The following is a 12,106-nucleotide window of genomic DNA, read 5'->3' as shown; positions in this document are numbered from 1 at the left end:
TTAAAAGGGTAAGTTATATAGTATGTGAATTATATATCAATAAAGCTATAAAATATATACATAGAAGATAGGAATTTTCCCCATGAACCACAGTTTGCCAACCCTAGTTTGTTATAGCTAGGGCTAAAGTGATTTGGGTGATACACACATTAAAAAGGAGGATATGAAACAAAATATTCATTTTCCCATGGAATGTTTGTTGTTGTTAAGTACTGTGGAGTCGGTTCCGACTCATAGTGACCCTGCACAGGGTTTCCGAGGCCGTAAATCTTTACAGGAGCAGAAAGCCTCTTCTTTCTCCGGCGGAACAGCGCTAGTTTTGAGCGGTCGACCTTGAGGTTTGTAATGACTAAGCTACCAGAGTTCCTTCACAGAATGTTAGGCTTCATTAATTAACCATTTAGGCTAGCAAAATAGTGAAAAGTTTTTTATTTAATTTATACAGTCTGTATTCTTCCTTTTCCATTTTGATGAGAAGGGATTAAAAATGAGGTCTGTGCTATATGCATAAAACATAAATGCGTGTGATGTCAATACACAGAATAGTAGAAAACAATCCAAGGATACAGCAAGGGGTAAATGATACATTTCTGGCTAAGAGTCCTGACCAAAGCCCCTAACAAATTCTCATTTGAAAATGAGTACATTGACTTACTGCGTCTTCATCCTTGCTGAGCAGTTTGGCACAAGATAAAAAATCTTCATACTTCGCATAAGGAATAACTGGTTCTGGTAGTTCCCGGAGATATAGTTTAAGAAGTGATGCCACTGTGTGTACATCTGTGTTGCTGTGAAGATAGAAGTGTGAAGATGGTTTTTGTAGTATAATTTAAAGCATTTCCCTTTTTTTCATCAAATATACATTCAAGAGTTAAAGTGTTAGACAAGTAGACAATTGAATCTCTGTTTTTGGGGACAACACACTTACATAATGTCTATTAGATGCCACCACTGGTGGGAAGGGATGAAGGTAGCAGGGCATTTATATCCTTAACATGAATTGAAAGCATTTTAAAGTTCAACTGTTTTTCTTTTGTGAATATTTAATGTCAACCAAAAGTGTTAACTCTGGGGAAATCTGAGACTATATCAGACTTTTAATAAAACAGAAATTAATTTACCAAAAACGTCAATAATATATATAATGTATTCAATGCCAAAGTTAATTTTGAATTCTAACATTGATGATTGAGTTATCAATCTCTGAAGCTTCCTATGGCATGCAGTAACTCTTTAAGCAGAACTCATTTTGAAGCATGATTATTTATTTTCTTAGAGAATTAGAAATCTTTAAAATTTTCTAGAAAGAGAAGGGAAATACTACAGAAAATAAACTTGGCATGTCCTTTATGTAACTTTCATAAATTTCTATCCTCTGCTGAATACCAGAGTAGCAGGAGGATCTACTAAAATATTTATATTTTGTTCTCTGAATCCTTTCTTCCTTGTTAATCCAGGAAGATGGATGACAGCTAAGAGGGGACCTTCTGTCTCCCTGTGAAAAGGAGCAAGAGAGTAAGAGAGGAGATGGATGAGGGCAGGGGACTAAAAGGTCCACTGATTCATGTGAACCAGGGAGAGTGGTACTGAATAAGGTTGTTGTTGTTGTTGTTGTTGTTGTTGTTGTTGCTGTTGAGTGCTGATGAGTCGATTCCAACCCATTGTGACCCTATATAGGGTTTCTGAGAAGCAGCTGGTGAGCTTGAACTGCCAACTTTGCAGTTCAAACAGCTTTGTAGTCTGGTGCATAAACCTACAGTGCCACACCAGGACTCCAAATGAATAAGGTTAGGGTTGAGTAAGGTTAGGGTACTGTAAATAGCCAAAAGTTATACCCATTCCCAGCCTGGTTACAGATAGTAGCAAGTCCCCAGTGTGGTGCACCTTGAAAAGTTAGAATGTAGATGCTGGAATTGTCTACACCAGCAAATACTTTCTAAGGGTGGCACAGGAGTTTCACAAAACTACATGAGTCAGGACAAATGGACATCTCTGTTTTCAATTTAGGATTCACAGGTTAATTTCATTGCAGATTTTCTAAACACCTATATTGTATTGGGCATTATGCAAAACCCAGTGGCTAGGACCTCCAAGGAGTTAAAAAAAAAAAGTGAGTGTGGGGTGTTCTTCTAGCCTGCTCATAATGTATAACTTAGTGAATCAACAGTTAATAAGCAAATAATAGCACAGAACATAATTATAAATTTTGGTGAAAGGCAATAGAAAAAATATCAAGTGAAGACTAATTCAGGGGTTAGGAGAGCTTTTCTAAAGAAATAATGATTGGGCAATAATCTGAAGGGTGTGTAAGAAAAATCAAGTGAGAGCAGAGGGACAGAAGAAGACATTCCTGATTGCAGCAAGAGGTGCAAATAGAACTGAAAATAGGAGGGAGCTTTGATCAAACATTATAAAGGTTAGAGCTCCAAGTGAGATAGGGTGAAGTTTGCAGACCAGACAGTATTCTCATGGAACATAAGATATTGCCTGCTTCAGAATCAGACAGAGGTGAGAGGTGAGGTTTTCCACTTTACATTGGGAGCCAGTTGGAAGAAGCATGCTACCATTGGCAAAATGGTACAAGTAATTTGCTAGTATCTATTTCGTTCTGCTGTGCATAAGGTCGCTATGGGTCGGTACTGACTTGATGGCACCTAATAACAATAATAATTTCCTAGTGTGGTGCTATTGGATAAGCATGAGACCACAAGGTAAGTTTGAACTGCAGGGTCTATAATTCAAATGCACCAACCACTCCTAGAAAACCCTATACAGGGACACTATGGGTCAGAACCAACTCAAGGGTACTTAACAACACAACAACAGTTTTAACTAAGGAGTTCTGATGTGGAGCTGTAGAATTAGTACTGAACTGATAACCACAAATTTTGGTAGTTCAAACCCACAGCTGCTCCTCAGAAACCCCATACAGAGTAGCTATAAGTAGGAACCACTCAATGGCACTTAACAACAGTAACAAATTTAAACCAAGAGTCCTGGCATGGTGTTATAGGATAAGCACTGGACTGCTAAACACAAGGTTGGCAGTTCAAACCCATCAGTCCCTCTTGGAACCCCTATGCAAGGTCATGATGATTCGGATGGCACTGTGCAACAACAACAAATTTTAACTGATGTTATTCTTTTAGTGATTAAGAAAACAGGGTTTTTCCCCTCTTCAAATGCTGAATGAATAGATAACATAAAAGACATCATTGTGAGGACTGTTAAGTAAAATAAAAATCATGTCTACAGAATATCTTGGAAACTAAGATCAAACTCATTACTTCCTAAAAATGTGTTCCAAACATTTTGTTAAAGATATACATAAAAAAAAGTTATAATGAAAAAGAAAAAGAAGGCACTACTTTTTCATTTTCTTTGCCAAATGATTCTGACTTCATCCAAAACAAAGCCCTTCAGTGTTTGACAGTAGAAGAGAATTTTCTATTTTTCTTGCTATGTTATAAAGCACCTGATCAATCAAATAATTAGTAGCTCAAGTAGGTAGCAGTAATAAACCTGAAGCAGATACACAGTACGATTAAGCATATCAATAATCTATTCTCATGATTTGATTTGACTTTAATTTAATCCACCAGCATGTCTAACTTGGGTTGATTACCTTCAGAGTCAACCAAAAGATCATTAAAATTTTAGACAAATAAAGAAAAGAATATAAATAGTAAAATGTAAGTATAGTTCCTATTACAAGAATAAGTATAAAAATATTGCTACTATGATTCCAGTTCATACATGCACACGTTCATTACAAAGAAAATACATATAAGCATGTGCCTGTGATCAGGGGATTGTTGTTATTGTGAAGTGCCATTGATTCGGTTCTGACCCATAGTGACCCTGTATAGGGTTTCCAAGGAGCAGCTGGTGAGCTTGAATTACCAATCTTGCAGTTCAAATGGCTTTGCAGTCTGGTGTATTGACCCACAGCGCCACACCAGGAGATAAATTCTCAGTAACACACTTGGCTTTAGTCTCATCAGGGTGCCTTTAAAAAAAAGGTCAGATCTAGAGTGACTTCTAAGGGTATCTGCTGGGCCAGTTAATTCAAGGCAGAGAATTCATCTCAGAAGGCTATGGTGATGGTTTTTTGGAATTCCAAAAGAGGGAATATTGACAGATTTTCTCAAAGATCACTAGATGCTCTTGGGGGGGCGGGGGTGTTATTAGGAAGCAGTTTTAAGAAAATTGAAAACTGTATCACAGAAAAACATGAAAGTTGTGCCAAGGAGTAGTTTTCCATCGTGGTAATGCATCTGCTCATTCTTCAAGCATAGCAAGCACTGTTCTATGAGGATTTTGTTGGGAAACCTTATCCCATCTATCTTACAGCTCTGATCTTGTGCCTCCAGTCTTCTTTCTGTTCCTAAATCACAAAGAATATTGAAAAGGAATATGATTTGAGCGTCTCAACAATACCAAGGTTGCTGTTTTGATGTGCTGTAAACTGAAGAGCACAGATTTCTTTGAGGAAGGGTTAAAAAGATGGAAACACCACCTTCAGCAAGGTATAGATCTAGATAGAGGGTACATCAAAAAACAATAACTTCACATTTGAATATTTTTGTTTTGTACAGGGGGTCTATGATTTTGTAGCAATACTTTTTGACTTGCTTTCTTATATGAACTAAATTATGAAAATTTGCCTAATTGTATAAAACTGTATAAATTGAATACATGCAAATAATTTACAAAATAAAATACATAAGTGAATGAGACAATGAACATCAAATAAGAAACATATTTTAAAAGAAATGCTTCACTGTTTAAAAGATGATTTATTCATTAGTTACTTCATTACACTGACAGTTCTTGAGCATATATATATTTTTAAGGAAACTGACTTGCTACTCCCTTTATTTTTAAGTTTCTATTGAAGGGAAGCACTTGGTGAGCTACAGAACTGTGGCCATTTGAACACTAGATGGTGTAATTGCAAAGTTAGACTTATCTGGATGGTGCTAAAATTGTGAAGGATGAAAGGTAACAGAATCATCCCTCCTCTACAAACATATTTTGTTGTACCAACTCTGCAGTAATGTTCCAAGAATAGAAATATTTGAGATATGAATCAAGGTAAGAGAAACAGAGTGGGATGGTTATTTTCTATCTTCTCTGAAAGATACGTCGCAATAGTTTTTGGACGTTGTTGTTTTTAAGTGCCATCGAGTTGGTTCCGACTCATAGCAACTCTGGGATAAAGCACTAGACTGCAATTCTAGATTGAATCATAAAGTCAATAGTTCAAACTCAGCAGCCACTTTTTAGAAACTCTATACAAGGTCTCTATCCAAACTGACTTCATGGCATCTAACAAGCTCTGGCTTGTTAGTGGTTATGCATGAGGCTACTAACCTCAGAGTCAGCAGTTTGAAACTACCAGATGTTCCATGGGAGAAAGATGAAGCTTTCTGCTCCCGTAAAGATTTACAGCCTTGGAAACCCTGTACAGAGTCGCTATGAGTCAGAACCGACTCCACGGACCATAACAGCAACAACAACACAACAAAATGTATATATTGGGAGCACTGTGCCTCTGTAGTATAAGCACTGGACTGCTAACCACAAGGTCAGCAGTTCAAGCACACCAGCTGCACCATAGAAAAAATATGAAGCTTTCTGCTCCCCTAACGATTTACAGCCTCAGAGATAGTATTCAGGGTCGCTATGAGTCAGAACAGACTCAACAGCACTTAACAGCAACACATGTGACATGAAAAATAAACAAGGAGATTCAATGTTTCCTTAGACTGAAAAAAAAAAAAAAAAAAAGCATGACACTCTTTTCTGTGTTTTATTAAAGGTATGGTTATTTTGTCAAAATGACTTCAGCACTTCTCTAGTATTCTTATTTTGGCTGTATTCTTTCCCAATGAATGGAAGAAAACAATCATTTCTAACAAACTTCAACATGTTTTATGAGTTCTGGTTCACCTCAAGGAACTCAAAGTCAATTTGCCGCCAGTCTGCTTTTGCAATGGGAAGTCTGACGTTTCTCCAAAATGTTTATTTGGTTATTCACTTTACAAAATAAACATCCTCAGCATCTACATCTCCAGCCTGACATCTCGTACTAAAAGCCTATTTCTTGTTCTAATTAATATTTGCCTTAAACAGGTACAGCCAGTTAAGTAAATACCAATATTATGTGTTAATTGTCCTATGTACCTAGAGAAGCAGGCCATCTTTGCCTCAGAAGATTGTAGCTCGGTCTTCAATGAAGTAATGAAAGTGACTGTGTCGTGGTAAACATCAATGCATAATGTTGGTGTTGGTGTTAAGTGCTATCCAGTGGGTTCCAACTCATAGCAACCCTGTATAGAGTTGTTTCCAAGGAGCAGCTGGTGAGTTTGAACTGCTGATCTTGTGGCTTTCAGTCCAGTATTGATTGATAATCATTGGATAGCTGAAGGTAGGTAGATTGAATCCACTTAGAGTTACCTCAGAAAAAAAACTTCTTGCCTACTTCTGAAATTCCACCATTAAAAAAATCCAGTGGAGCATACTCCTACTCTGACCCACAGGGGTTTCCATGGGTAAAAGCAACTCAGTGGCAATTGGTTTCTGGTTTTTATTCCAGTTGTGCCATACTCTGTTTTAGGACCTCATAACAATCCAATGGGGGAGCATGGTGGCTCCATAGGATATCCACAGGACTGAAAACCATAAAGTCAGTGGTTCAAGGCAACCAGCCACTCCATGGGAGAAAGATAAGACTATCTGCTCTCACAAAGATTTAAAAAGCCTTAGAAACCCTATAAGGGGTCACTACGAGTCAGAATTGACATTGACATGATGGCACTTAACACCAACATGGTACTTTAACGAGTCTTGTTGGTGTTGCAGGATAAGCACTGGATTGGTTACCATAAGACTGACAGTTCAACATCACTAGCTGCTTGGTAAGAGAAAGATGGCTTTTTGCTTCTGTATAGATTTATTGCCTTGGAAATCCTATTTAGGGTACTATGAGTCGGAATCCACTGAATGGCAGTGAGCTTTGTTTGGTTTATGTATGGTACTTCAACAGGAAACTGTAAATATACAAAATTCTTTTTGACGAACCATTGAGATGCAAAGTGCTTTCGAGTCATGTTCTTTTGGTAGACGTTTATAACTATTTGTGAAACATATAAAGTCATTATGCAGATTTCAAGTCCCTATCACTCACCTGGTGGTAGCTCCTGCTTTCAGAAATTAACAGGCATAATTATGTACATTATTTCCAGTGACAGAAAGAGGTCCAGGGATGCTGAGTAAAAGATCTATCAGGTCAAGAGATGCTCTATAACAGATGTCTCTTAATTCGGCAACATATGGGTGTAATATTCAGCTTTTACTGAGCTTGGATTTCACTCTAAATCCTGTTTCCTTTTATGTAATATATATTTGAAGACATCTAATTTAAAGAGAGGATTTTATGAGCATTTCAATGGTTTATCTAGCTATATTGTCAATGGATCTTCCTTTGATCATTCCTGGATCTTTCAAGCAATCATACACTACCAAACAGTTATTGACCATCTATGCTGTACACTGTCCCATGCCACATGTAACGTGAATTACCAATGAACTATTTCTGTTCTCTTTGGGTTTATAGCTCTATCAGTTACCAGTAACACTTTTCCATACTGTACCTCATTGTTTTTCTACTTCATAACACTTCATATACTCATGTGAATATGTGTGTGTGTATAGATACATAGGTAGACAGATAGATGGATAGATTGTTAGGTTCCTGACAGGTATAATAAGAACGTTGTTTTATATGGACTGGGAATTACCTACCCTATTTGGGGCCCTGGTGTGGTGCTAAGCACTCAATAGCTAACTGGTAGATCAGCAATTCAATCCCACCCTCTATTCCTTGGAAACCCTATGTGGGTCACTATGAGTCAAAATCAACTCAGTGGCTCTTAACAACAACAACAAATATATAGCTTATGTACCATATAAACCTCTTACTAATCTGAAGGGAGAATCCTGGTGTGGAACTATAGGCTAATGTGCTGGGCTACAAAGTTGGTTTGAACCACAATGTCAGTGGTTCAAGCTTACCACTCAAACCTTAGAAACACTATACAGGGTCGCTATGAGTCAGAACTGACTCAATGACACTTAACAACAATAATCTGAAAGGGAGTCCTGATGTGGTAATGCGAATTATGTACCAGACTGCAAAGTCGCTTTGAACCCTAAGGTGAGTGGTTCAAACTCATCAGTGGCTCCTCGGAAACCTTATAGAGGGTCGTTATGGGTTAGAACTGACTCAGTGTCACTTCACAAAGACAACAACAATCTGAAGGAGTCCTGGTATGGACTTTGAACCACAAAGTTGGCAGTTCAAACTCATCACTCATCAGCTGCTCCTCTGAAACCCTAAACAGAACCAACTCAATGGCACTAAATTACAACAACTAATCTGAAAGGGATAAAGAAGTCTAACAACAGTCTTTCCTTGCTTGTAGCTTAACCTCAGTTCTTCTACCCCTGACAGATATACCTACCACAATCCCGCTGCGGGGGAGTAGATGCCAAATCCTTGGCCACTAATAGGGCAGAGCAGAACTGCTCCATAGGGTTCCTAAGATGTCATCTTTATAGAAGCACACTACAACATTTTTCTTTCACAGAGAAGCTGATGAATTTGACCTTTCACTTAATAGCTGAGTGCTTAATCACTGTGCCGTCAGTGGTGGCTTTGATTCAGAATCAACTTGAGGTAAGGTTAAACATACCCACATAGAGATAAAAACAAATACCACAGTAATTACAAGTATAATACAACACAGGCAAAACCTTCATACAATGAAGACTTAAAATTAGAAATGGGAATATTTTTTACTCTGGATACTATGCATAGAACACACTGTAATCTTTTGCTTTAGCTGAATAGCATGTCTTCCCAAAGCAGTCGCATGTGGAGTTATTAAACATCTTATTATTAAGCATGATTGACTTGGAATTTCAGACATAATGTCATATCCATCAAATTTCTGGAGAATATATATGAGACGGAAACTTCCAACCATTTCCAAATGATCTTGATTAAGCAGTATGCTGTCTGCCCACTGAGTTCATCAAGGAATAGAAAAGCAAATAGAAAGGCCTAAAACTAACCTCAATGTCCACAAGAAAAGTCTAGCGCTGGTCAAACTCTTTTTTTTTTTAATGTGTCTGTCAACTGTCTACTGATAAGGGGAGTTGGGGGAAAAACAGCAATGAAGTTATGAGCTAAGACTGACCATGTTCAATAGACTCCTGTCCACCTGGATTGAGACCTGGTTGGCCAGCAGTATGGCGAGACCTGGGGACTCCTGGGCCCAGGCATAGGGACATGGCCACAGAGCAGAGAGTGAAGCGTCCAGCTGATATGAAGTAAGGGGAGATACACAAGAACATCCATACTTGCAGATAGTTCCCATTTGACCTGGCTTCAATGGCTGGATGATCAAAACTTGACCAGAGGAAGAAAGAAGAGGATAAAAGTAATCCACTACAATTTGATGAATTTGACCTATACTTATAGATGTAGTAGCTCAAAAGGGGAAATGAATGTTTACAGTGAGGATCAATCCCACCTCCTCGGTACACAGGGTTGACAAGGATGGGCAACTTAGACATTGGCTACCCAAAATGGGGTGGGGAGGGGCTACAAAGGAAAGATGTGACTAGCTTACAAGCTTTCAAGAGGGAACCTAGTTTCAGAGGGTTCAGGGGAAGGTGGAATCTCCACTGAGTGGTTTCCAACCTGTCTAGATGGGGTGGGTGAAAGGAAATGGGGATAAAACTCTTGTAGTTCAATAGTGAATAATTGCTATCAGAACTGATTGTGAGTGTTGTAAATGTAAAGGTAGACATTTTGTAACAAATGGAGGGGAGTGGTTGATCTTGCAGTCCAAGAGCAGAGGTCCCTGGGATCATTAAGGAAGAAGAGTGGAGTGTGGGACTTTATCCAGAGAAGCAGTGATACCAGAGATGGAGGCAGAGAGAATGAGGTGGAGAGATGGAGTGGCTGGGGACTCTGGATTCAAGGAGGGAGAGGGGGTGTGTGCTGACAGCTGAGGGAGCAGGCTTGCAGGGTATACCCTTTGGTTGTTTGAATGAATAGCTATATATTCCTGAGTGCTTCAGTGTACAAAACAAAAACAAACAAACAAAACAGAGAGAATGGAAGCAAATGCTGTTGAATGATGATGCATGGAGGCGATTATAATCATTGCAATGAAACAAAGTACAACAGGATGAATGTAAAGCTGATGTTCTCCCATGTAAATGATCACTCAATTAACAATAAAAACGTAAAAAAAAAAAAATTGTCTTTCAAAACTGGTTTATTTCTTAACAGAGAAATTTGAATCTGGTTAATGGTTATCACTGATTTTTAAACATCATGAAAAGACAGTTCCACTCCCTAGGCAAAGTCCAGGACTACATTTAATTGGTGCTGATCTCAATACAATTTCTTGGATTCCTGATATGACACTGCAGGATCAGTGCAGGACTGCAAGCCACAAGGTCAGCAGTTCAAACACACCAGTTGCTCCTTGGGACTCTATACAGAGTTGCTATGAGTGGAACCAACTCAACAACACTTAACAACAACAATAACAGAGGACTCCATGATGTACACAAAATCTGCAGTTGGTGAGCTTCCCCTTAACACTATTAGAGTGGTGGTGGTGGTGATGTGCCGTGGAGTCGGTTCTGACTCATAGCAACCCTGTACAGGGTTTCCGAGGCTGTATTGTAAATCTTTACAAGATCTGAAAGCCTCCTCTTTCTCCCACAGAACAGCTGGTAGTTTTGACTTCAAGGTCAGCAGCCCGACTCATAACCACTACACTTCCAGAGCTCCTAACACTGTTAGAGTACTGGGGGCTAAAACATTAGCAGAAAAACTTGAAACATACTTTCTGATAATATGGACTTTTGAAAACAGCATCAGATAGACCAACGTGCTATAGAAAAAAGTGAGCCTCAAACTTGACAGCACATTGTAACTAACTGGAAAAAAATATTTAAGTACTGATGATTGGGTTTTATATTTTTTCATGTTAGTGGTCCAGGCTATAGTTTGGGCATTGAACATTCTGAAAAGTTCCTTAAGTGATTCTCATGTGCAACTGAAGTGGAAAAATGCATATATAAATGTATACTAGTATACAGCATGTATTTTAGGTAGGAAAATTTCAAGGTAAGGAGACAGTTCCAATGTGTAATAAACTCAAGATTAACCTGGCTATTCATACCCTGCTCATTACATGACTTTCCCTCATTAAGTGTTCTCTGAACAAGCAGATGAGAGGAGAAGTATAAAAGGAAGGCTGCTGCTCATCCTCTAATTGTCACATTGACACTTTCTTTCCTACTGCTAGAACTGCTTATGCATACAGAGGCATGTGTGAATCGAATACTTCCTTACAATGCTCGAGAGTCATGTGAAAAGAATATTGGACACTTTGATATACAATTACTCCAACATACCACATACAAATGCTTACAGCACATACACACACACACACTTGTATGTGTATAAGATACACAGCATAACAAATAAAATATCTTGTATAGCTGTAAGGAAGGGATTACTTGAAGCAGTCTGAATATGGTGCTTCTTACCAACAGATCTTCAAATAGAAAGCAGTTATACCCTCAAACTTCAAAACAAACAAACAAACAAAAAACAATAAAAAGTTCATAGATAAGTGTCTGTTACTTCAGAGTAACTTTCCCTGGGAAAGTCTCACTTCACTGTTTTCCTTTTACCTCCTTGCCTTCTCCCTTCAACAGTCTTTTCCTAAGCTCCTCTTCTATTTATTGTTAAGTACCATCGAGTCAGTTCTAACTCATAGAGACATTGTTTTCCTTGACTCTATGAATTACTGAGTAAATCTATGAGTTTGGCTTACTTTTCTACAACAACAATGAAGTCACATTTCTACACAGAATATTTGACTGAAACCTTATAGGTCCCATAGCCACTGTCTTATTTACCAAATACCAGAAAGATGTTTACCTGTGCTTTATTGACTATGAAAAGACTTTCGATTGTATGGATCATGACAAGCTATGGAAAACATTG

The 12,106-nt window shown here is 38.3% G+C and overlaps 1 protein-coding gene across 4 annotated transcripts in view; it reads right to left on the bottom strand.

Moving 5' to 3' along the window:
* ARHGAP24 (Rho GTPase activating protein 24) overlaps positions 1 to 12,106 on the bottom strand; it is a 625,449-nt gene that overhangs the window by 35,737 nt on the left and 577,606 nt on the right. For all 4 annotated transcript variants that reach the window (XM_006867733.1, XM_006867735.1, XM_006867736.1 and 1 more), the window contains one exon: positions 656 to 788. In XM_006867733.1, coding sequence (XP_006867795.1) covers positions 656 to 788 — 133 coding nt within the window. The remainder of the gene's footprint in view (positions 1 to 655; positions 789 to 12,106) is intronic.

Source organism: Chrysochloris asiatica, unplaced genomic scaffold, assembly GCF_000296735.1.
Source record: "Chrysochloris asiatica unplaced genomic scaffold, ChrAsi1.0 scaffold00109, whole genome shotgun sequence".
NCBI classification, from domain to species: Eukaryota; Metazoa; Chordata; class Mammalia; order Afrosoricida; family Chrysochloridae; genus Chrysochloris; species Chrysochloris asiatica.
The sequence above is the reverse complement of the archived record's forward strand: the minus strand, read 5'-3'. Positions and strand labels throughout refer to the sequence as shown.